This window comes from Calidris pugnax, unplaced genomic scaffold (genome assembly GCF_001431845.1).
Source record: "Calidris pugnax isolate Ruff unplaced genomic scaffold, ASM143184v1 scaffold150, whole genome shotgun sequence".
Lineage (NCBI taxonomy): Eukaryota > Metazoa > Chordata > Aves > Charadriiformes > Scolopacidae > Calidris > Calidris pugnax.
The window spans coordinates 1930875-1956938 of record NW_015091300.1 but is presented as its reverse complement, the minus strand read 5'-3'; the positions used below and the strand labels follow the sequence as shown (position 1 = coordinate 1956938).

General features: G+C 50.0%; 1 protein-coding gene across 3 annotated transcripts in view; it reads left to right on the top strand.

Annotated features, from left to right (window-relative positions):
• The first annotated feature begins 6810 nt into the window (after window positions 1-6810).
• CTIF (CBP80/20-dependent translation initiation factor) overlaps window positions 6811-26064 on the top strand; it is a 153554-nt gene continuing 134300 nt past the window's right edge. The window contains exons 1-3 of one of the 3 annotated variants that reach the window (XM_014960811.1): window positions 6811-6830; window positions 14394-14606; window positions 22171-22254. In XM_014960811.1, coding sequence (XP_014816297.1) covers window positions 14427-14606; window positions 22171-22254 — 264 coding nt within the window. In that variant the 5' untranslated portion in view covers window positions 6811-6830; window positions 14394-14426. The remainder of the gene's footprint in view (window positions 6831-14393; window positions 14607-22170; window positions 22255-26064) is intronic. The other 2 variants (XM_014960810.1, XM_014960812.1) reach the window with 2 other exon arrangements.

Genomic DNA, 26064 nt, shown 5'->3' with positions numbered 1-26064 from the left:
GTCGTAGGGAATTCTCTCTCCTTGAAAATCTATTCCTTGATTTGCTCACGTAACCCAAGCCCAAACGTTGCCGGATCCGAGGCCGGGAAGGGTTGTTCCCCTTGGTCAGAGCTGCAGGAACCCAGGGATAATTTGCTTTTTCTCTGTGGTGCAGAAGGTGGCTGATGCTGCAAAAAGCATCATTCTTCCATTTCATTTTTCAAAGACTTTGAAGAAGGGGGCCACCTTGAGGCTCTCCTGCTCCCAGCCTCGTCGCACAGAAGAGCTTCATTCCCAAAGAAGAGAAAAGCAGTGATGAAGGGAAGGAATGGGTGGGGATGGAGGTGAGATTCCATGAGGATGCGAATCTCTTGAGGTTCAACAAAGCCAAGTGCAAGATCAATACAGGCTGGGGGATGAGTGCAGTGCTAAGGGACATGGTGTAGGGGAGGACTTTGTAGAGTAGGATAGATGGTTGGACTTGATGATCCCAAGGGTCTCTTCCAACCTGAATGATTCTATGATTCTATGAGGGGATGGAAAGCAGACCTGCTGAGAAGGACTTGGGCTACTGGTGGTTGAGAAGCTCAACGTGAGCTGACAATGTGCTTTGGCAGCCCAGAAAGCCCCCCGCATCCTGGGCTGCATCCCCAGCAGTGTGGCCAGCAGGGCAAGGGGGGGGATTCTGCCCCTCTGCTCTGCTCTGGGGAGACCCCCCTGCAGTGCTTCCTCCAGCTCTGGGGCCACCAACAGCAGAAGGACAGGGACCTGTTGGAGCAGGGTCAGAGGAGGCCATGGAGATGCTGGGAGGGCTGGAGCCCCTCTGCTGTGAGGACAGGCTGAGAGAGCTGGGGGGTCCAGCCTGGAGAAGAGGAGAGGAGGCTCCAGGGAGACCTTATTGTGGCCTTTCAGTACTTAAATGAGGCCTATAAGAAAGATGGGGACAAATTTTTGGCATTTTTAATGGTTTGAAACTAAAATAGGGAAGATTTAGATAAGATAGAAGGAAGAAATATTTTATGCTGAGCGTGGTGAGAGCCTGGCCCAGGTTGCCCAGAGAAGCTGTGGCTGCCCCATCTCTGGAAGTGTTGAAGGTCAGGTTGGAGGGAGCTTTGAGGAACCTGGTCTAGTTGAAGATGTCCATGCTCGTGGCAGGGGGGTTGGAACTAGATGGTCTTTAAGATCCCTTCCAACCCAAACCTATGAGGTGTTGAAGGCCAGGTTGGAGGGGGCTTTGAGGAACCTGGCCTAGTTGAAGATTTCCCTGCTCATGGCAGGGGGGTGGAACTAGATGGTCTTTAAGATCCCTTCCAACCCAAACCTGTGAGGTGTTGAAGGCCAGGTTGGAGGGGGCTTTGAGGAACCTGGCCTAGTTGAAGATGTCCCTGCTCGTGGCAGCGGGGTGGAACTAGATGGTCTTTAAGATCCCTTCCAACCCAAACCTATGAGGTGCTGAAGGCCAGGTTGGAGGGAGCTTTGAGGAACCTGGTCTAGTTGAAGATGTCCATGCTCATGGCAGGGGGTTGGAACTAGATGGTCTTTAAGGTCCCTTCCAACCCAAACCTATGAGGTGTTGAAGGCCAGGTTGGAGTGGGCTTTGAGGAACCTGGTCTAGTTGAAGATGTCCCTGCTCGTGGCAGGGGGGTGGAACTAGATGGTCTTTAAGATCCCTTCCAACCCAAACCTATGAGGTGTTGAAGGCCAGGTTGGAGTGGGCTTTGAGGAACCTGGTCTAGTTGAAGATGTCCCTGCTCGTGGCAGGGGGGTGGAACTAGATGGTCTTTAAGATCCCTTCCAACCCAAACCTATGAGGTGTTGAAGGCCAGGTTGGAGTGGGCTTTGAGGAACCTGGTCTAGTTGAAGATGTCCCTGCTCATGGCAGGGGGGTTGGACTAGATGGTCTTTAAGATCCCTTCCAACCCAAAACTATGATTCCCAGGAGGAGAGGACCAGCTGGCTCCTCCTAGCATTAACTCCCCTCCATCCATCCATCCCGAGTGGCAACCCCAGATTTTTGGCCGGTGGCCAAAAATGTCCTCTGAATGCCGCTAAAAGCCAGGCTACAGATGCAAAAAATGCTCTTTGCCAGCAAACTACGGGCACGGTTTAATGGGGATTAAACACCCTGGGGCCTGCCCCGCTGCTGACCTGGGGGGGACGCCGCTCCCTCCCCATCCCTCCCCTCCGGCAGCGACCCACGGGATGGATTACTTCAGCGGGTTGACATCTCAACGTAGAGTTGGCTGTGTCTTTTAGGATTACAAGGGCTTTTCACAGCCCAAGTGCCCATTAGATTGCCTGGATGCTTGGAAAGAAAAGATTTCCTTCCCCATAATGGTTCCCCCTTCGGTTCTTTGTTGAAAGAACGGTACGTGGCGACCGGTGCCGGCGGCGAAACGTGGGGCTGCAAAGTGTGTGGATCAGCTGGTTGTTATAACCCTTTTATTTCGGAGGTGGGCTGTGCTCTTGGCCTGAGGAGAGCTCCACGGGATTGGGGCTCATCCCCCCGGGATTTGTGGAGGAGCTGGGCAACATGCTCCAGCAACAAGCTCCAACAGGGCAGGTTTAGATTGAACATTAGGAAAGAATTTTTCACCGAAAGAGTGGTGGGGCATTGGAACAGGCTGCCCAGGGAGGTGGTTGGAGTCCCCATCCCTGGATGTGTTTAAGGGCCGTTTAGATGCAGTGCTGAGGGACATGGTGTAGGGGAGGACTTTGTAGAGTAGGGTAGGTGGTTGGACTCGATGATCCCAAGGGTCTCTTCCAACCTCAATGATTCTATGATTCTATGCAGGCATTGGTTGCCTGAGGATTGCTACTCGCTGCGTGCGTTATAGGGGGGGCACACGTGTGGGCAAGCTCTCTTGGCAGGAGAACACCTTCGTTCATGCCTTCAGAGGAGGCTACAAAGAGGCTTCGTGGGCTGGAGCCCCTCTGCTGTGAGGACAGGCTGAGAGAGTTGGGGGGGTTCAGCCTGGAGAAGAGAAGGCGGAACATCTCCCAAGACCTTTTACTCCAGGAATTGATGGCTCACGATCCGTGATAAACATCTGAGGAGTAGCAGGCATGTCATGAAAGGTGCCACCTTGAAAACCTGGCTGCTTCCAGATAGTGGTCAATCCCTGGAGCAAGTACAACATGGCAAGCAGCCGTGTGTCCTTCAACCTCATCCTGGCTGGAGACCATACACCACCAGCTCACACACTTTGCACATGCACTATGAGATCACTAGAAATTCCCCAACTTGGACAATGAGAGAAAAGGAGGAGGTCAAGGACTGGTGAGACACGAGGGTTCACCTACCCTCTGTGGCGATTCGGCCACTTGTTGAGTGCATGCTCAGCCTGGAGAAGAGAAGGCTCCAGGGAGATCTTAGAGCCCCTTCCAGTCCCTCGAGGGGCTCCAGGAGAGATGGGGAGGGACTCTGGATCAGGGAGGGGAGCCATAGGACGAGGGGGAAGGGTTTGACACTGAAAGAGGGGAGATTGAGATGAGATGTGGGGAAGAACTTCTTTGCTGTGAGGGTGGTGAGAGCCTGGCCCAGGTTGCCCCGAGAAGCTGTGGCTGCCCCATCCCTGGAGGGGTTCAAGGCCAGGTTGGATGGGGCTTGGAGCAACCTGGTGTGGTGGGAGGTGTCCCTGCCCAGGGCGGGGGGGTTGCAACTCAGTGATCTTCAAGGTCCCTTCCAACCCAAACCATTCTGTAATTCTATGAATTCCTGCTCTCGAAGGAGAAACAGCGCAGCTCCGAAGAGGCGATCGTGGAGCACGTGTGAAATCTGAGCTTTTTTTGGCTGTTTCCTCAAATATTTTTACTTCTTGACGTTTCCTTTGGAAAGGTGAAAAATAACAAGGAGAAGATGTAACGGGGGCTCTCGTTCCGTTAAATTTTTGTAGGAGCAGGGGAACGTGAAAAGGGATTAAGTCTGACTCAAGTCCCAGTTTGTATTATCAGCCAAGGCAGAAATAGGTTTTAAAACTCAGGCTCCTCTTGATTTGGGGGTTGTGGGTTTTTTATGACTTGGTTCAGGTTTTATTTCTAGAAATACTGATTCTAGAAATGCTGATGTATTTCCATGGATCAAATGTGTATTAAAATCAGTGTGCTTTGCTGTTGTGCTGCAGCCGGAGCGACGCTCCAGCCGACCTCCTGCCCTGGCAATCCCAACGTAGAGGAGCATCCCACCACGGGATGGGCCTGATGTCCATCAGATGGGCCATAATCCCACCTCCTGAAGTTCAGAGGGTGGTTTTCTTAGCTGTGTGCTGGTTTTTCCTTTCTTTTTCTTGGCAACATCCACCTCAAGCCAACGGTAACATCCCTCCCCGCCTCAGGCGAGGAAGCCCATCTGGACGGAAACCGCTCCAACCTCGTGCACGGATTTGACACACAAAAAGACTTTGTTTTCTAAAGGTGACGAGGCTTTGTGGTGTTGTTTTTTTTTATAAAAGAAAAAAACAAGTTCACTTCCCATCCACCAAAAAAAAAAATAAATCACCCTTATTGCAGTGAAGCTATGTAATAAATTATCTGGCTGAGAACAAGGGATTTCTGGCTTTCCGATTAATTCTCTCCCTTCCTTGCTGGATCTCTGCATCGAGGCGGCTGCTTTGGGTTGGATTCTGTGGCTTTTTGTGCTCGGTTGTCTCCTGGCTCTCTCCTTTGTTTTTTTCCTCCCCCCCGATGTATTTCTGTGTTTATTTGAATAGCTCTGTTTTGATGCGCTCTGGCGTTGGCCCGCTCTGTGGCATGCCAGGCTCGGGGATGGCACCGCAACGTGGCAGCTGTTGGGCTTTTTTTTTTCCTGTCACTTGGGGTTTTTCTGCATCACCAGGTACCAGAAACCAGAGCTGAGACTGGAGGGGCTGATGAAATCTATAAAATGCTCAGCCAGCCACGGATGCATCAGTATCCGAAAAGCCCAAGGCTGGTGCCAGCAGCAGACGCTCGCTGTGGTTTTGGGAGGTGTTTACATTTTAATTAGAACAGGATGAGATCCAGGATGGTAATAATTTATATTATTTTGGCGGATGGAAAAAAAATAGATCCAAACCCTCCACGTGATGCTTCATCTGTGCTCACAGAGACACGATAAGACCTGGATGGAGGGAGTCGTGGTTCATCTCCATCGCTTTCATTTTCCATAGTAACTGTTCCTGCCCTTTGCTGGGTGTTTGTTAAAGCTGGATGTTGCCGCCGGCGATGAAGATAAACTGCTGCTTTCATTCCCTGAGATGCTCTCGCCGCGTCGGAAAGACACGTTGCTAATTACTTCTCGTTGGAAACTGGCTGGATTAGGAGAGGAAAAAAATATTGCTGCTGAAGGAGCTCATTAAAAGGAGATGTTGGGAAGCGAGTCGGCTGCCCGCTGCCCGTGGATGTGCTGATAGGCAGGAGGTCAAACCCCAAACGCAGACGGTCAAAGGTCCTTCTGGCTGTAGAGCTGCTGGAGTGTAAGCTGGCAGATGGTTATTTGCAGAGGTAAAGCACGTGGAAGGTTTCACCTGACCTGTCCCCCTGTACTGGGCACTGGTGAGGCCTCACCTTGAGTGCTGTGTCCAGTTTTGGGCCCCCTACCATAAAAAAGACATTGAGGGGCTGGAGCGGGTCCAGAGAAGGGCGACAAAGATGGTGAGGGGTCTGGAGATTAAGTCTTATGAGGAGAGGCTGAGGGAGCTGGGGTTATTCAGCCTGGAGAAGAGGAGGCTGAGGGGAGACCTTATTGCCCTCTACAACTCCCTGAAAGGAGGGTGTAGAGAGGTGGGGGTCAGTCTCTTCTCCCAAGTCACAGGCGACAGGACAAGAGGAAATGGCCTCAAGTTACACCAGGGGAGGTTCAGGCTGGATATTAGGAAACATTTTTTCACTGAAAGGGTTCTCAGCCATTGGAATGGGCTGCCCAGGGAGGTGGTTGAGGCCCCATCCCTGGAGGTGTTCAAAAGAGGGGTTGATGTAGTGCTGGGAGGTCTGGTTTAGTGATGATGCTCCTTGTTTGTTGTGTGGGTGTCTATTTTTGTCAGTTAGGTTGATGGTTGGACAAGATGATCTTTAAGGTCCCTTCCAACCTAGAAGATTCTGTGATTCTGTGAAGGTACTGATAAGAAGTAGGAGAGTTGTCCTACACCGCTTGGGCCATGCAGTCAAGGCATTCCTCACCTCCCAGGTCTGGGGCTGAAGGGACTTCCTTCCCCATGGCTTTGCAAAGGCCAGCTTGGAGAAGACAGCAGGCAAGCAGCATGAAGGAGGTGATGATGGAGGGTTTCACCACATACTGTTCCTCTCTGCTCAGCCCCAGATAGGCTGAGACAGAAGAATTACACCCAGAAGAAGGTGTCATCTCACTGAGAGGGTGATGTCCAACAGGTCTTCACTGTAGGGAGTGGAGAGGAATGGGGTAGGTTTTGGAGACCCGACAAGAAATGTGAAAATTAATGTTGGTTGCTCGTGGGGTGGGATGTGGTGTCTGCTGGCTGGTGCTGGGCTGGAGCTTCTCCTTGGGTCTCGCTCCGGGGGGGTTCTTCAGTTTGGTTTCACCATCATCCCATGCAGACACAGATAAATAAATCTGTGGGCTGCTGGGGTGCTTCTTGGTTCATGTCCCAGGTGTCTCAGAGCAGAAGGGACCTGCTGGATCACAGAAGTATTTAAAATGTATTTATTATAAACTCCTCAGGGAGAGCGAACGCAAGAGGGAGGCTGGATGTCCTACCACAAAAGGCTCTGGAAGGAGCTGGCTGCGTCAGTACGCGAAGAATTTGCACCGCGGCTGCCTTTTATAGGAAGCATCTCTTGTTCTTGGGAGAACCCGGGATGATAAATCCCATATGGCAAGAAAAAGATGATCTGTCAGGGTAGGTCTGGAGCCCGTCACAACCTGCTTCTCCAGTGGCATTGCTGGGGAATAAATCTTCTGAAAGTGCCAGGTCCTGCACTTCGGTCACAACAACCCCAGGCAGCGCTACAGGCTGGGGGCAGAGTGGCTGGAGCTGCCTGGCAGAAAAGGACCTGGGGGTGTTGGTCACCTGTGGGCTGAACATGAGCCAGCAGTGTGCCCAGGTGGCCAAGAAGGCCACCAGCATCCTGACCTGTATCAGGAACAGTGTGGGGAGTAGGGCCCGAGAGGTGATCGTCCCCCTGTACTCGGCACTGGTGAGGCCTCACCTCGAGTACTGTGTCCAGTTTTGGGCCCCCTACCATAAAAAAGACATTGAGGGGCTGGAGCGGGTCCAGAGAAGGGCAACAAAGCTGGTGAGGGGTCTGGAGAATAAGTTCTTATGAGGAGAGGCTGAGGGAGCTGGGGTTATTCAGCCTGGAGAAGAGGAGGCTGAGGGGAGACCTTCTCGCTCTCTACAACTCCCTGAAAGGAGGGTATAGAGAGATGGGGGTCGGTCTCTTCTCCCAAGTCAGAGGCGACAGGACGAGAGGAAATGGCCTCAAGTTGCACCAGGGGAGGTTCAGGCTGGATATTAGGAAACATTTTTTCACTGAAAGGGTCATCAGGCATTGGAATGGGCTGCCCAGGGAGGTGGTTGAGGCCCCATCCCTGGAGGTGTTCAAAAGACGGGTTGATGTAGTGCTGGGAGATATGGTTTAGTGATGATGCTCCTTGTTTGTTGTGTGGGTGTCTATTTTTGTCAGTTGGGTTGACGGTTGGACAAGATGATCTTTAAGGTGCCTTCCAACCTAGAAAAAATTAAAAAAATAAATAAAATAAAAGTATTCACTCCTGGCAGCGTAGTTGGGGGAGTAAATCCCCTTCCAACTCTCGCTATTTGGGTGTGTGTCATAGCGTGGTTCTCCTGGTTCTCTTGGCTTAGAAGGCCACGACCTTCAAAGAAACTTGTTGCATGTGAGAAAGCATTTTAGGCTTTCAGCATCCATCCAACAGAAGCAAAAAAAAAAAGTAGCAAAATCAACCTCTTCATTTTGTTTCCTTCGCTGATGCCCAATCAGGTTGGACCTGAAGAAGGTGTGCTGATGTTATTGTAGGTTAGGATGTTGGTTCATCTTGCTGAGTTGGAGCAAGAGTTGTTTGAGGAAGATGTCTTCATGGGCGGGAGTCTTGCTGACAAGGTTGCCATGTCAACGTGTTTCGGACCAGAAGACCCCGCTCCTTACTTCAGGGAATGATGTTTGTGTGAAGCTGGAGTTCCTGCTCCCTTGGGATGGCTGGGACACCCAAGTGTCCCACCCCAGGTGGAGAGCTGTGTGTGGCTGCCCTGTGGTGCTGCCTCGGCGTGGCCGGGCTGCTGCAGTCAAGGTTTTGGAGAAGCTTTGTTCTGTTGTGCTGGAGAGAGGATGATTGGAGCATCTGCCTTGGGGGAGGACGTACGTGTGAGGTCCTCTCACCTGGGCCAGAGTGAGGTGATGGAAATACATTCCTATCCCTGTGTGTCTGTCTTCTTCTCATCATGGATCCACCTTCCTCCTCTTACATCATTTTGGTTGCAAGTTCCCCTGTGTCGTGTCCCACCCATCTAGTCCAAACTGGTTTCTTTCTCCATTGCTTCTCTACGTATCAGACTCACCACTTGGTTCCTCAAGTTCAACACAAGTCCACCTTTGGAGATGGGGCACATGTTGAGCTTGACACTCTGAGGAGCCCTGGGCAGGCCCTCAGGATGGGCTGGTCTGTTGTGTGGGTGGTGCTTCCACCCTCCATCTACTGTATGAACATACAAATGTCATAAAAATTGCTTGTTCTTATTGAGGTTTTTTGCTGATTAAGGGTAAAATGGTATAATTGCCGTAAACTGTATAATCTTGTTAAAGCAAGAACCCCATTTTCAAGAGAAGACTGAGGGAGGATCTGACCAACATCTATAAATACTTGAAGGGTGGGTGTCAGGATGATGGGACCAGTCTTTCTTCAGTGGTGCCCAGGGACAGGACAAGAGGAAATGGGCACAAATTTGAATATAAGAAGTTCCATCTCAACATGAGGAGGGACTTCTTTCCTGTGAGGGTGGCAGAGCCCTGGCAGAGGCTGCCCGGAGAGGTGGTGGAGACATTCAAACCCCACCTGGACACGTTCTTGTCCAACCTGCTCTGGGTGGACCTGCTTTGGCAGGGAAGTTGGACTAGATGTTCTCCAGAGGTCCCTTCCAACCCCATATCATTCTGTGATTCTGTGATTTAGATCACTCTTTAAAATAACAGCTATTAATAATAATACATTACAGTAATGCTGATAATTACCAAGTTCTAATAAGCAGTTTGCACACCTCTTGACTTTTTCTGTTGGTGGATCCATGTTTTATGGTCATAGTAATGAGCACAGCATGGCTTTGTAGAAAGGTTTGGAAGATAATTTTCAGATCCCCCAAACTTACAGACTTTGTGCTTTGACAAAGTAGGGAGAGGAGTGAGGGACAGGAAAAAAAAACATAGATTTGAGGTTGATCTCTATTAATCATCATTAATTATCTGGGGTCTAGGAAACCTTGGTGGTAGGCTCTATGCCAACAGAGATCCAAGGGATCACCACTCCCTGAAGAGCTCTCAAGAACATGCATTTACTTAGTTTAGGAAGGTATCAACCACTTTGATGCTCAAATGTATGTTGGTTTTTTTATTTGAAAACCCCTTGTTTATACATGTTTTGAGGGCGAGGTGAGGTGGGAAACCAGCTCCAGGCACAGAGGTTTCATGCCATGTGGCACCAAGAAGAGCAGGAGACCATCCAGCCCATCCCACCTTCCTGGTGGAGAGGGTTAATTTTGGAAAGGGAGAGAAGATTTAGCATTAGTATGGAGAATAAACCTTCGTGGGTGAGCTTGAATTGGTCTGAATCTAGAGGGTTGCTTCCATTCCCATGGTGTGACCACCATCTATGGTCCAAAGTCTGTTCTTCCTGAAGGGCCAGGCTGCTTGAACCAGGAACTGGTTTGCAGGACCCAGAAAATGGGCCTCTAAACCTCTGATTGTCTTGCTTTTGTTTTGTCAAGTTCATTTTATACATGTGCATCTCACACTTGGTAGAATTAGGTAGAGCTCGGAAATCAAGGTGGCAGCTGAAAAAGCTTCTGGAAGATGGTGACCAAAACAACCCCCATCTGGGCAGGCTGGGGAAAGGCAGTTGCATCATAACTGGGAAAGACTCATCTAAAATGGGTGAGACTGCCCAGAATGAAGTATGGAAAGTAGGTTGAGAGAGCAGAGGAGGCTTTCTTAACCGATGAAGTGCTAGAGCATCATCTTATGGAGTCATAAAATCTTTCAGGTTGGAGAAGACCTCAGAAGGTCTTTAGTCCAAGCACTTGTTTGAAGGGTCAGCATCAAGGTTGGGTTTTACCCCACTACTGTAGTGATCAGGGACATGTGGTCCTAACCATGAATGCAGGAGCGTGGTTAGAAGAGGACTTCAGAGGACAAATATAGAAAATCCAGAGCTGGTTTCTAGCGGGCAGAGTGCCAGGAGAGGCCACAAAGTCAAGAAGTTCTTCTGCTTCTTGAGCCTCTTTATTGATGCCCCGTGTTGGGTGATGGAGACACATCAGCAGTGGCCTCAACACACGCACGTTAAGATGTCTACGTCATTGGTTGGTCTCTGTGTCATTACGTGATTGACACCAACGCTGTGCAGACTAAGCATCTAAAGAAGATTATAGACCATGACTTCTTAGTCTTTCATCTTATTATAAGGCTTGGATGCCGACCAACTTGCTGTCCATGCCTGGACATCTGCTCTAGATGATCCTATCTCAGGTGGTAACTCATCGCCATTAAACGTAGGGGTGTTTCTTCCTGCTAAGTTCTGGTTTCCTTTAGAGAGAGGTGAAGGTGCTACAAGATGGACTTAGGTTCAAAGTGTCCTACTAGAGATCCAGAAATATCTCGAATACGTGGTTTGTGCTCCTTTCCTGGACCTGGTGACTTTTGCCAAAGCCCTTTCAGTCCATTGTCTCTGGTTTATGATGGGTCTTCAAGGGGCAGCATCCCCAGGGCAGTGTCCTGGCTTTGATTTCCTCCAGTGCCACCTTAAAAAAACCCATAATAATAATAAAATAGGCAAAAAAACCCCCATTGGGTTTGTGTTTTGTGGCCCCAGGGGTTGGAGGATGCCCTACGTGCTCCATCCCAAGTGATGCCACCTGTATCAGCTGTCCCTTACCTCATGCCATCGTGCCCTCCAGGACTTGTTGCAGCCCCCTATTCTCCCAGCTCTTTTTTTTAGCAATTTCTATTTATTAACTGGTACTTTCCATATGGTAATTGGCACTAATTAGCTAAAAGGGGAGAGGCATGCCCTTCTCCATGCTCTCTGGGGCTCCTCTTTTTATTTTTTCTTTCCTCTTATATTTTTTTTTTTTCCCTTCTCCTTTTTAATACGCCGCATGATTTTTTGTTCGGGAGTTAATGCCTGATATTGATCTCCATAATGAGCCTTCTTGACAGTCTGGGCACATTTGGGAATAATTCCTTGAGCAGATGAAATCCTTAAGCCAGAACTGCTCGTTCTCAGCAGTTTCCAAATGAAGCCACAATTGTTCAGAAGTGACAGATGAGAAATAGTTCAGGAGCTGGGAACAGATTATGGTGGTTGGGGTTTTTTGGGGGTTTTTTGTTGATGTTTTTTTTTCTCCTTCCCTTCCGGAAGGCATGTGACTCACTCCAAATTTACTTGGTAATTTTATACTTCTCTCAAAACAGCCTGTGAATACCAGTTTTCGGTGAAGGAGGGGGATGAAGTCTTGACGTCCTGTAATGTGGTAGGATCTCCTCTGTCTTTTCCCTCCTGACCTCAGGGAAGGAGGAGTATGAGTCTTACCTCATAGAATCATAGAATTGCCCAGGCCGGAAGGAACCTCCAAGGGTCATCTAGTCCGATCCCCCCGCAGTCAGCAGGGACACCCCCAACTAGACCAGGTTGCCCAGGGCCTCATCGAGCCTCTCCTTGAATATCTCCAGGGAAGGGGCCTCAACCACCTCCCTGGGCAACCTGTTCCAGTGCTCCACCACCCTCACAGTGAAGAACCCTCTCCTCATCTCCAGTCTAAAGCTGTTCCCCTCCAGCTTGAAGCCATTGCCCCTCGTCCTGTCACTGCAGGCCTTTCTAAACAGGTTCTCCCCAGCCTTCCTGTAGGCTCCCTTCAGGTACTGGAAGGCTGCTATTAGGTCTCCCCGGAGCCTCCTCTTCTCCAGGCTGAACAACCCCAGCTCCCTCAGCCTGTCCTCGTAGCAGAGGTGCTCCATCCCCCTGATCATCCTTGTGGCCCTCCTCTGGACCCTCTCCATCAGGTCCATGTCCTTCTTCTATTGAGGGCTCCAGACCTGCACACAATACTCCAGGTGAGGTCTCACCAGAGCAGAGTAGAGCAAAGTGGCAGAATCACCTCTCTGGACCTGCTGGCAACGCATCTTTTGATGCAGCCCAGGATGGGATTGGCCTTCTGGACTGCAAGTGCCCACTGCCTGCTCATGTCCAGCTTCTCCTCCACCAGCACGCCCAAGTCCCTTTCCTCAGGGCTGCTTTCTATTACCTCACCCCCTAGTTTGTATTGGTGGTGAGGATTGTTCCGGCCCAGGTGCAGAACCTTGCATTTGCTCTTGTTGAACCTCATGAGGTTCACCTGGGCCCACCTCTCCAGCCTGTCCAGGTCCTTTTGGATGACATCCCGTCCCTCTGGTGTGTCGACAACACCACACAGCTTGGTGTCGTCCGCAAACTTGCTGACCCTGACGCAGAGCTGAAGTAGAGAATCACAGATTTGTAGAGGTTGGAAAGGACATCTGGAGATCATCCAGTCCAATTCGTGTGCAAACGTGTCCAGCCCAGGTAGAGGAATTGATGGCTTCTTCTCTTTAAGGTGTGAGTGACATTCAGCCACGGAGGAACAGGCAGGAGGAGAGGGGTTGGTCCAAACTCCCTCCACAGTGGTTGGGTGGGGAACAACAGGGATGCTGAGCCCCCTCTCCCTCACTCATCCCAGCTTCTCTGGATGGGAGGATGTGGCGCTTGAGGTGAACTCGGAGCCAGCACTTGACTGATGGCCTAAGAAGGGTTGTCAGCTCCCTCAAGAGTGATCCCATCTCCCACAGCAATGAGTCCCAGAGCTGTAATGTCACATGGAAAATCTTTAGTTTTGATGGCTCTTCTTGTCCTCTTTGCTGCTGTGGGTTCGGCCCATGTTTGCAAAACCAAGCATCTCCTCAGTACCTTGAGGTACCTTTGAGACCTCGCAGGTAATCCAGCAGTGCGTACTGAAGTGTGGGGCTTGAAGAGCATCATCTGCAGGTGTTTGCAGCTGGAACGGTCCCCACTGCCCGCTCTGTGTCCCCAGGCACCCCAGGCCTGGGCAGGGGAGAAGACCACGTGAGAGGGTGGCTTGGGTGGTAGCAGTTGCCTCCTCAGAGCAAACTGTACCTGTCCTTGCTGGCGTGACCAGATGTGTTGCCCTCATGGAAGCTCTTGTGTTGACCATATGATGTGTGGCCACTGTTAGATGTACAAACTGTGGCTTCCTGCTCCAGCCTGGGCTTTGGGAGTCTTCTAAATGTAAGTCTTGTTTGAAGAAGCATCTATGGTGAGGGTCAAGGTCTTCTGGTGCTATTTCCGTCTTAGGAGACCACAGGAGGACCTCTCCATGCCTTTTGCTTGCCTCTGGAGGGTTCCTTTCGTTTACCTTTCATTTCTGTCTGTGGTGGTGGTGGTGTGGTTGGTGGAGCTGCGCTGTTCTTGGTCAGAGAAGGTGGCATTTCAGTGACATGAAGGGGATGTTGTAGGAACACATCATGTTGTTGGAGGACAATGATGGCCAACTTTCAAAGGAGTGTTATCTGGGATGGATGTGCTTGGTAGGTGCACGCAAAGATACAGGAACATCCACCTGAACTTCGTGAGAGCTACTGGTGATGTTGTATTTGAGGTTTCATCAGATGCACATCTTCTGATGGTCTGGATGTCAGATGTTGACGTGTCCCACCAGCAAAACCATGGATCCACAGCTCTTGGTGGTCTGGCAGAGTAGGACTGTGTTTGGGAGAAGGATGTTGTGGATGCCCTGTCCCCTCCAGGGGGGCTTCTCTGGGCAGTAGTTTGGGTTCTGGGTTGTTTCTGCAGTGGTTTGTAGTTTCTCCAGTAGTTTGGGTTCTTTGGTAGTTTGGATTTTAAGAAGGAGGATCAGCAAAATGTCTGTAGTTGTCTTTAGATGTAGGAATATCAGAGAAACTGGATTTTTTTTTCATAAAATGATAGAATCATCTAGGTTGGAAGGCACCTTTAAGATCATCAACTCCAACATTTAGTTTGTGCACTCATGGAAACTCCAAACGTGACCACCTAAGATTATTATAGATATTATTGGATGTACAGCAAAAAATATCCTGCCTACAGTAGCTGATAGGTTTTGGCTACTTTTAAATTTTTTTTTAATAATTACTGGTAAATCATTTTTTGCCTTTTTTTTTCTTAGGCCCCCTCAGTTCTCGGCGTCTCTCCTGAAGGGATGGAGAACTCGTCGGTGGCATCGGCCTCCTCGGAGGCGGGCAGCAGCCGCTCTCAGGAGATCGAGGAGCTGGAGCGTTTCATCGACAGCTACGTCCTGGAGTATCAGGTCCAGGGGCTCCTGACGGATAAAACGGAGGGGGACGGCGAGAGCGAGAAGACTCAGTCCCACATCTCCCAGGTGGGCCATGGGCACGGTGTGGAGTGGGATGCTGGTGGCTCGTCACCTGGGTTGGGGATGTACCTCCAGTTGAAACACCTTTATGAGCGTTGGGGTGTAAAGCAGGACATAATAAAAGACTGGATTTGGGGCATTTTGCTTGTTCAAGCCAGATCTCAGGTCTCCATCCAGTTGGTAGAGGTCTCCAGCCAACTGGGTTTTGTTTTTCCATGGTCTCAAGGTGTGTGCCCTGAAGTTTTCTCACTTTTCCAAGGTTCCCATTTATAAAGGACCTGGACAGGCTGGAGAGGTGGACCCAGGTGAACCTCATGAGGTTCAACAAGAGCAAATGCAAGGTTCTGCACCTGGGCCGGAACAATCCTCACCACCAATACAAACTGGGGGGTGAGGGATTGGAAAGCAGCCCTGAGGAAAGGGACTTGGGGGTGCTGGTGGAGGAGAAGCTGGACATGAGCAGGCAGTGGGCAGCTGCAGCCCAGAAGGCCAATCCCACCCTGGGCTGCATCAAAAGCTGTGTTGCCAGCAGGTCCAGAGAGGGGATTCTGCCACTTTAGTCTGCTCTGGTGAGACCTCACCTGGAGTATTGTGTGCAGGTCTGGAGCCCTCAATACAAGAAGGACATGGACCTGCTGGAGAGGGTCCAGAGGAGGGCCACAAGGATGATCAGGGGGATGGAGCACCTCTGCTACAAGGACAGGCTGAGGGAGCTGGGGTTGTTCAGCCTGGAGAAGAGGAGGCTCCGGGGAGACCTAATAGCAGCCTTCCAGTACCTGAAGGGAGCCTACAGGAAGGCTGGGGAGAACCTGTTTAGAAAGGCCTGCAGTGACAGGACGAGGGGCAATGGCTTCAAGCTGGAGGGGAACAGCTTTAGACTGGAGATGAGGAGAGGGTTCTTCACTGTGAGGGTGGTGGAGCACTGGAACAGGTTGCCCAGGGAGGTGGTTGAGGCCCCTTCCCTGGAGATATTCAAGGAGAGGCTTGATGAGGCCCTGGGCAACCTGGTCTAGTTGGGGGTGTCCCTGCTGACTGCAGGTCGGACTAGATGAACCTTGGAGGTCCCTTCCGGCCTGGGCAATTCTATGATTCTATAAATTAAGGACATCTTATTTATTAATTAAGCGTGTCGCTCTCCATCCCCAACAGCACACTGCTTTGGAAGGGTGGAAAAATCCTGGAGGGACAGGGAAGAGCTGCTGGGGCTGCAGTTGAGGGGATGCTCAGTGTCCATGCAACAACCAAGACCAGAAGGTCGATCAAAAGCCCCAAAAGTGAGGTTCTTGTGGGCATTTTAATATGTGTAATAACTTGGTTGCTTGTTTCATGGTTGTTATGTCAGGGAAGGAGATGGCTGTATTTCAGAGGATGTGGTTTGGTGTTGTCGTTAGGAATGACATGCTCTTAGTTAGGTTTGTTCCAAAAATGGCAAATTTAGGTCCAACGCGAGGAGAAATGAAACCTCCCAAACTGTTGTTGTTGGTTTTGGAGGGAAATAATTTGTATTCTGGTGCCACGGTGTGGCAGATACGTGCTGAAGGCATGAACTGGTGAAGGAATAAGGTGCAGGGCGTGATGACCTTAGGCTTGTAAAGCTGCCATGATCTTCCATTTGTGACAGAGGTGCTTTCCTTAACCCACAGGGCTAAAATATTTAGGTTTGGGACTGCTTACGTACTGATTATGAGGACAAAATAAGAATAAGACTGAAGGGTCCTAAGAGTAAGGATATGGTAGTTGTTGGAGAGCTGAGATGTGTTTGAGCTGCTGGAGGGGTCTGCTGGTCTGATTTGGGTCTTCATCTCTATACACAAGACTGATCCTGAGCAGAGATCCCCAAAACACTTCTCATTAACCCTTAACATTAGAGTTGTCCAGACCAGAAGGGACCTCCAAAGGTCATCTAGTCCGACCCCCCCGCAGTCAGCAGGGACACCCCCAACTAGACCAGGTTGCCCAGGGCCTCGTCGAGCCTCTCCTTGAATATCTCCAGGGATGGGGCCTCAACCACCTCCCTGGGCAACCTGTTCCAGTGCTCCACCACCCTCACAGTGAAGAACCCTCTCCTCATCTCCAGTCTAAAGCTGTTCCCCTCCAGCTTAAAGCCATTAGCTTAATGGCTAACGAGATCGTGTGGCAAAGCCCAGCTGGAGGTACGATGATGAGGAGAAGGGCAGAGTCCAGGCAGGTTTGTTCAGGACCCGTGACCTCCTCCACCACAAAGAGTTTTGTTGCAGGTCGTTTTGGCTCTCATTTCACGTTCAAGTTTATTAATTGCTTACAAAGGAGGCCCGGCTTCCCTAGGGCATTGTTTTGCCTTTGAATTGGGAGGAGTGGTTGGGCTGGTGAGGGCAAGGTGCTCTCCTGCTGGTTCCAGAGGTGCTTTCTTCTCCCATCCCCTACCCCATGCACCTCAGCGTGCAAAAGCCAGTGTCCAGCAGAAAGGAGTTTGCTCTCCCATGTGAGGAGATCCTACACCTGGGTCGGGGCAATCCCCAGTAGCATTGCAGACTGGAAGGAAGGTGGTCCTTCTCCACTCCCAGAGACCCCACCTGGAATACTATGTCCAACTTCGTTCAAGAAAGACATGGATCTGTTGGAGAAGGTCCAGAGGAGGCCACGGAAATGGTCAGAGGGCTGGAGGAGCTCTGCTATGAAGGCTGAGAGAGTTGAGGTTGTTCAGCCTGGAGAAGAGAAGGCTCCAGGGAGACCTCATTGCAGCCTTTCAGGATACAAAGCGGGCTTAGAAGAAAGATGTGGGCAGGCTTTTTACCAAGGTCTGGAGTGACAGGTCAAGGGACAATGGTTTTAGGCTGAAAAAGAGCAGATTTAGACTGGACATAAGGAAGAACTTCTTTGGTGTGAGGGTGGTGAGAGCCTGGCCCAGGTTGCCCAGAGAAGCTGTGGCTGCCCCATCCCTGGAGGGGTTCAAGGCCAGGTTGGAGGGGGCTTTGAGCAACCTGGTCTGGTGGGAGGTGTTGGAATGGGATGGTCTTTAAGGTCCCTTCCAACCCAGACCTTTGCTGGAGCTGAGGATCCAATCCAGAGCTTTGCACCCTTCATATAGTAGCTCAGTGTAAAGAAATTATCAATCAAAGGAATCTTTTTAAGAGCAGATTTTACTGAAGAGGTGTTTTACAATTTGAGGATTAAAGCTGTTAGAAGTGGGAGAAACTAAATTTAAAAATCAAGTGATTTAAAGTACTTTATAGTGCATTTTTTTTTATAACCTAAGGCTGGAAAATGGCTGTATTTGAAGTGACGCTTCGGAGGGGCTTCAGGTGAAACCAGCAAGTGCTGCTTTATTTAACGTGTCAAGTTTACAAATAAGGATTTTAATTTTCCTCCTCCCTGGCCTACTCTGGGGAAAAAAAAAAGGAGCTGCTGGGTTTTTAACATGAGTTCTGGGAACACCATCTTTAAAGATGGTCAGATTTTATTTTAAAAGAAAAAGGATTAATAACGGAAGACCTGAACGTTGAACCTTTTTAATTAGAGCCCTTTTAGTGGCATCTCAAATTAAGCAAGTAAATGGGGTTGTATCCCAGACTATTGGTGTATAAGTTGAATTAGGATTTCTCTCTGAAACTCCAGCAAAATGCAGTGTTTCGTGGTTTTAGGGCTAAATATGGGACAAGAAGTGAGGATGGGCTTTTTCATGGGTCGCCTGCTTTTATGGTGCCATGTCTTAAGGGGTGCAGTAGGAAGGAATTATCTGTTGTCTCCTAAAGATATTTGGTTTTGCACCTCTACCTTCATTTTAAACTGAAAGAGGGGAGATTGAGAAGAATCATAGAATCATTGAGGTTGGAAGACACCCTTGGGATCATCGAGTCCAACCATCTACCCTACTCTACAAAGTCCTCCCCTACACCATGTCCCTCAGTACCCCATCTAAACGTCCCTTAAACACAGCCAGGGATGGTGACTCCACCACCTCCCTGGGCAGCCTGTTCCAATGCCCGACCACTCTTTCAGTGAAATATTCCTTCCTAATGTTCAATCAAACCTACCCTGTTGGAGCTTGAAGAGATCTGGAGAAGAACTTCTTTGGTGTGAGGGTGGTGAGAGCCTGGCCCAGGTTGCCCAGAGAAGCTGTGGCTGCCCCATCCCTGGAGGTTTCCAGGGCCAGGTTGGAGGGGGCTTGGAGCAACCTGGTGTGGTGGAAGGTGTCCCTGCCCATGGCCAGGGATTGGAACTGGATGATCTTTAAGGTCCCTTCCAACTGAAACCATTCTATGATTCTATGAAATTTGTATAAGAAATAGGATTTTTTCCTTCTTATTTTCTCTTCCTGATCACTTCTTATCAAAGCAAGGAATAAACATGCACGCATCCTGCGGCTCGCTGGAGTAACCCTGGTGGAAGCCAGCCTGATTGAAGGTGACATGTTCCCTCTTAATGAGAGCTGGAGGAAAAAGGATGGCTTTAGAGGGAAGGCACTGGACTGAGACCAAGAAAATTGGTTTTAACTGCAAGGTTCTGCCAGTAACTTATTCTTTAGTGTTGGGCAAGTTACTTAATCTCTCCGCGGTTCGTTTCCTTGTGGCTGTAATAACGTTTTCCCTCCCTGAGAGAGGATAAATCCTCTCACCCACGTGTGTGAGATGCTCAGAAGAGCCACCAAGCTGGTGAGGGGCCTGGAGAACAAGTCCTGTGAGGAGAGGCTGAGGGAACTGGGCATGTTTAGTTTGGAGAAGAGGAGGCTGAGGGGAGACCTCATTGCCCTCTACAACTACCTGAAAGGAGGTTGTAGAGAGGCAGGTGTTGGCCTCTTCTCCCAAAGGACGAACGACAAGCCCAGAGGAAATGGTCTGAAGTTGGGGCAGGGGAGATTTAGATTAGATATTAGAAAGAACTACTTTACTGAGAGAGTGGTCAGGCCCTGGAACAGCCTGCCCAGGGAGGTGGTGGAGTCCTCATCCCTGGAGGTATTTAAGAAACGTATAGACATGGCTCTTCAGGGCATGCTCTAGTGCCCAAGGTTATTGGTTTATGGTGAGGTGTTGAGTGTGGGGTTTAGTTGGTGGGTGCGGGGTTTTTGGTGGGCGTTTGGTGTGGTGTGTTTTGTATTTGTTTGGGTTGGTTTTTTTGGGGGGGGTTTTTTGTGTTTTTGTGGTTGGACTCGATGATCTCAGAGGTCCCTTCCAACCACTAAGATTCTGTGATTCTGTACCACATCATAGAATCATCGAGTGGTTAGAGTTGGAAAGGACCTTAAAGATCATCAAGTTCCAACCTTCCTACCCTGGGCAGGGACATCTCCCACTAGAACATCCCCAGATAACTGCTCTTCATGCAGGGGGAAGGAAGGGCAGGCACATTGTATGCTCCTCCATGCTCCACACCACTTGCAGGGGAGATGAATCCATCTCCAGTCTAGAGAATCCCAGAGTGTGGACATTCCCATCGTGGAATTATCTCCAGCCTTGCTCCCACCAGAAAAAAAGAGGAAAGTCACAGGGAAAATGCAATTTTCTTTCTTCTGTGGGTAGAATAATGGGTGAGCTGTAACTTGAGAGAACTTTCCAGGCACGTGGTTGCACTCAAAATTGTTCAAGGAGATATGCATAGGTCTAGCAGAAGGCTCCCTAGGGTGGTAGCACCATGAGCTTCTCCAGGTAGGTCAGCAGAGGTGGCAAGGAGAGCGATGGGCAGCTCGTTAAAGAGCTCATTAAAGGTGAGGCTGCTGTTTCCCATCCAGTTGAGCTACCATGGGCTCTCCCGTGATGCAGGGATGGTGAGCAGGTCTAGTGGTGGCTCTTCCTCTTATTTGTGAGGTCAAGGTCAAGAAGGTCTCAGGTAGTTGCTGTTTGTACGTTCTGTTGGGGCATCAGCCTTGGTGATAGCATCCAAGGGATTTCTGGAGCAGCCAGATGCTTCCAGGATGAAAGACCTCAGAAATGGAACAGGTTACCAAGGTTCAGTCTCAACTTTGAGGAAGGGACAACAAAAGACTTCAGGATTAAGCAGCATCATTTATGTTTGTTTGTTTGCTTGATTATTTTTATTTTATTTTTTCTCCACTATGATGCAACCCTTCATTTCACTGTGGGGAAAAGACCCCAAATTGAATTATTTTGGTGGAGACACCTTGCTGTCAGACCCTGGGGGAAACAGCAGGTCGTATTCCAGAGCTGTTCTGCTCTGGCCTCTGCTACCCTGCTGTCCTCCCCTGTTACTGGGAGGTCCTCAGTGCCCATGTCCTTCCCCATGGGGAGAAGCTGGTGTGACAGGAGGGCTGCCATCATAGCTGCAACATAGAGCAACAGCCAAACCTGCAGCTTTGAGATCTTCGGTTTCAAATAAAAACACAGATTTTTGGCAGCTCAGGACTCCTATCTGTCCCTGAAGCAAACAGAGTTGGGAAAAGCAGGAAATTTCCATGGATGATACCAAGCTGTGTGGTGTTGTTGATACACCAGAGGGATGGGATGTCATCCAAAAGGACCTGGACAGGCTGGAGAGGTGGGCCCAGGTGAACCTCATGAGGTTCAACAAGAGCAAATGCAAGGTTCTGCACCTGGGCCGGAACAATCCTCACCATCAGTACAGACTGGGGGTGAGGTATTGGAAAGCAGCCCTGAGGAAAGGGACTTGGGGGTGCTGGTGGAGGAGAAGCTGGACATGAGCAGGCAGTGGGCAGCTGCAGCCCAGAAGGCCAATCCCACCCTGGGCTGCATCAAAAGCAGTGTTGCCAGCAGGTCCAGAGAGGGGATTCTGCCACTTTACTCTGCTCTGGTGAGACCTCACCTGGAGTATTGGGTGCAGGTCTGGGGCCCTCAATAGAAGAAGGACATGGACCTGCTGGAGAGGGTCCAGAGGAGGGCCACAAGGATGATCAGGGGGATGGAGCACCTCTGCTCCGAGGACAGGCTGAGGGAGCTGGGGTTGTTCAGCCTGGAGAAGAGGAGGCTCCGGGGAGACCTAATAGCAGCCTTCCAGTACCTGGAGGGGCCTACAGGAAGGCTGGGGAGAACCTGTTTAGAAAGGCCTGTAGTGACAGGACGAGGGGCAATGGCTTCAAGCTGGAGGGGAACAGCTTTAGACTGGAGATGAGGAGAGGGTTCTTCACTGTGAGGGTGGTGGAGCACTGGAACAGGTTGCCCAGGGAGGTGGTTGAGGCCCCATCCCTGGAGATATTCAAGGAGAGGCTCGACGAGGCCCTGGGCAACCTGGTCTAGTTGGGGGTGTCCCTGCTGACTGCGGGGAGGTGGGACTAGATGGCCTTTGGAGGTCCCTACCACACACCCGGGACACCAAACACCGCTGGAGTCTGCAAGGGAAATACTGGGGGTGGGTTTTATGAAAAAGCATCATTTTCAGGTGCTTTCCTGCCATTGTTCCCTCATCTTCCCTCCGCTCGGAGCCGGCGGGTGGAGCGTTTCCGAGCCAAATCCTTTGGGATCATCCTCAATAAGGGGGGAGGCAGCACGTGTCCAGCGATGCCCACAGCCCGGAGGGTGTTTGCTGCCTGCTGTGGACTGACACAGCATTTTATTTATTTTTTTTTTCTCCCAGCCTATTATTTTACACAATCCCTTTTTTTTTTTTTTTATCCTTTTTACAGTGGACGGCGGATTGTAGCGAGCAGCTCGACGGCAGCTGTTCCCCATCCCGAGGGAAGGGCTCGGCGTCTCACGAACACAATCAGGTAGGGGGTTGTGTTTCGCTCTTCCTCAACAAACTTTTTTTGCTTTTCTTCTTGTTCTGCCTCGTCTGGCAGCGTGGAGCTTGCCCAAGCTGCCAGCTTTCTCCTGGAAAAGGAGACATGTCCCTCTGCTTGGCATCCAAAAGCTCACCCTCACCAAAACCATGGGAGATGGGCAACATCCCGATGTGTGGAGACCAGGAGCTTATTGCTCTGCAATAAAGGGGATGGGGGAGGATTATGGAGTGTCAAATTTATTCCTGAAGAACTTCTTATTGCCACCTGCTATTTGGAGCACCAAAGCTGACTTTGGAAGTATGGGGTGTAGCTGGGATGAGGGAGCTTTGGGTAGCTGTGCTTCGTGGTTTTGTGCTGCAGCACGAGGATGGTGTTGCAGGAAAGAGGAGAAGTGGGAGAAGAAGCAAAATTGCACGTGCTGAGAACTTGTGTTGGGTTTGCAATGACAGAAGCCAGGTGTGAGTCGGGTTTGGTGGTTGTCCATGGTGTGAGCACCAGTGAAATGCATTTATCAAGCGCTGCTGGCATTGCTGGAGGTGGCTGTCCCTCCTCTGTGTGAGCACCAGCATGGGACAGGATTGGCAAGGATGGAGACGTGGGTTTTGACTGTTGTCACCTGGTTGAGGAGCTGTTGTGGGACCATCAACTCTGTAAGAGCAGCATTTGCTCAAGGAGCTGTGAGACCGAAGTGGCATTTGGAGTTGTTGTGGCTGATGGATGTCCCACCTGGAGAAGGGGCTTCAGGCTAGTGCTTTTGGTGCTCTTGCCCTGCTTGAAGGTCCTCCAGGCTTCAGTCCCACGTGTGGGATCCATGAGAAGTCTGGGAGCCCCTTGTAGGGTGGTACAAGAGGCTGTGCCCATCTGAGTGGTGTTTACTGACGTTGCTGTGCCCAAAACAGGTTCTTCTTGCACAGAGTCGTGCTGGAAGCTCCTGGGATGGGACTTCATGTCCCCTCCCTGCCATGTGCCTGGATTGTAAGGATGCTGGGAGGATCTATACAAAGGCAAGGTCTTGTTGTGTAGAAAGGTGGCGTAAGGAGATGCTCCTTCAGATGAACCTCTGAAGGTGGCAGATGGAATTGTGGATTTAATAGCTTTGATCTGCTCTGAAATATTCAGCAGCAAAACCCTGGCTGGGCTCCCTCCCACCTCTGTCACATGTCTCCATCGAGCCTCCTTGGGTCGCTGGGGGTTTTGAGCCAGGACCAGGTCCTTTTTTTGGGGGGGGGGGCAGAAGGTCCCTGGCTCTTCCTCCAAGGGCTCAGCTGACGTTTCTGGTGGGTACCACAGGAGGATGCAGGAATCACACACGAGTGATGCTTTCCCTACTCAAATCAGCGCAGCCTTGACATCTTCCATCTGCCTGGTCTTTTGTTTCAACTTAGGGGTGTTTTTTCTCATTTGGGGTTTTTTTTATTATTATCATTATTTTATTTTTTCCCTTAGAATTAAACCTATTTGATCTCCACCAGCACGGAGCTTGTTTTCTAGGTACAACTAATGCCCAAAGCTGTTTTCCCTGCCTTTTGGGCTCTCTCCCAGCCTGCAGCCGAGCTAATAATTATCTCTCTCCGTGTTGGGCTTCCTTTTAACAGCGAGGAACAAATTTTCTTTGGCACCAAAGAAGAGCTGTGAGCTATTGTTCTTCTGTCCAGGCAAGCTTTTCTCTTGCTGTTACTGATATACGAGTGAAACGCTGCTGGTGAGAATGAAGAGCTCTGTTTATTACCATTTCTGGCTGTTGATTTGTTCACTAGTAGCTTCAAACATTAAAAAAAAAAAAAAAAAAAAATAAGGTGTTTGTCTTGCCTGTAAATTATCAATCTTCAAACCTCCTAAGGAAAAAGCTGGGTAATTATTTCCCAAGAGATGTTGTGTTGGTTGGTTGGTTTGGTTTTTTTTTTGGTGCAATTTTGTCTGGATTTTTGAAGGGTTTGGTTGGAAAATCCAAAGTCCTGTTTTTATTTCCAGCTGAGATTTCTGCCTTGCTGGTTGGGGAATTGAAAAATGCTTGGATGGGGGATTTCTGCTGGCTTCAGCTCCCCTGAAAATGTCCTCTATGTATCAGTCACCGTGATGTGCCTCACGTGGTTCTAACCTCACGGTCAGAAAGGGCATTTCTATGGAAATTCCAGGTTAGTCCTGGAAAATATATTCAGCATCTGGTTCCTTTTCTGCCAAGGTAAAGTTTTCAAAACCTTTCCAAAAATAATTGGTTTCCTCAAGGTGATAGGGGAGCCCAGATTTGAAGCTGACTTGCCCGTGTCCGAAAATCCCCCCTCTGCATCCCTAAGTACCTGATGCCTTTGAAATTTTTGGCTGTAGGATGCAGCCTTAAGGCAAAAAAATAAGGGTGTTTTTTTTAATAGGTGTATTATGTATTTATATAGACATTTATATATAATATGTGTGTATATAAGCATCCACAAGATGTTGTGTAAGTGTGGGGCTGAGAGCAATTCCTGGAGAGTGTGAATTTAAGGGTAAAAATAAGGTGTCTTTATGCAACCTGCGGTCCAGGAAATTCATAGAATCATAGAATGGTTTGGGTTGGAAGGGACCTCAAAGATCATCAAGTTCCAACGCCCTGCCATGGGCAGGGACACCTCCCACCAGACCAGGTTGATCAAGGCCACATCCAACCTGGCCTTGAACACTTCCAGGGATGGGGCATCCACAACTTCCCTGGGCAACCTGGGCCAGGCTCTCACCACCCTCACACCAAAGAAGTTCTTCCCCACATCTCATCTCAATCTCCCCTCTTTCAATGTCAAACCCTTCCTCCTCCTCCTATGGCTCCCCTTCCTGACCAAGAGTCCTCCCATCTCTCCTGGAGCCCCTTGAGGGACTGGAAGGGGCTCTAAGGTATCCCCGGAGCCTTCTCTTCTCCAGGCTGAACAATCCCAGCTCCCTCAGCCTGTCCTGATGTTGCTGGGTATCTCTGGGAAAGACCACCCTGTACTCGCCCTGCTCTTACACTCCTTGATGAGACATCTGCAATTAGCAGCTGTGGGAGACCGTCTGGGGGGTCAGCGCCCATAGGATGGCACTGTGCATCCCATATGATGGTGGGGAAAAAAAGACAGAGAAGATTTCCTCTGGAAACCTTTTACTCTGGTTTTTCCAATTCTCTGGGCAGGTGGCTGTGAGAAGACATGGAAGATCTCGTGAGACACATTTCACAGAATCACAGAATCTTCTAGGTTGGAAAGGACCTTAAAGATCATCTTGTCCAACCGTCAGCCTAACTGACAAAAATAGACACCCGCAAAACAAACAAGGAGCATCATCACTAAACCAGACCTCCCAGCACTACATCAACCCGTCTTTTGAACACCTCCAGGGATGGGGCCTCAACCACCTCCCTGGGCAGCCCATTCCAATGGCTGAGAACCCTTTCAGTGAAAAAATTTTTCCTAATATCCAGCCTGAACCTCCCCTGGTGCAACTTGAGGCCATTTCCCCTTGTCCTGTCGCCTGTGACTTGAGAGAAGAGACCGACCCCCACCTCTCTACACCCTCCTTTCAGGGAGTTGGAGAGAGCGAGAAGGTCTCCCCTCAGCCTCCTCTTCTCCAGGCTGAATAACCCCAGTTCCCTCAGCTTCTCCTCATAAGACTTATTCTCCAGACCCCTCACCATCTTTGTTGCCCTTCTCTGGACCCGCTCCAGCACCTCCATGTCTTTTTTATGGTAGGGGGCCCAAAACTGGACACAGTACTCGAGGTGAGGCCTCACCAGTGCCGAGTACAGGGGGACGATCACCTCTCGGGCCCTACTCCCCACGCTGTTCCTGA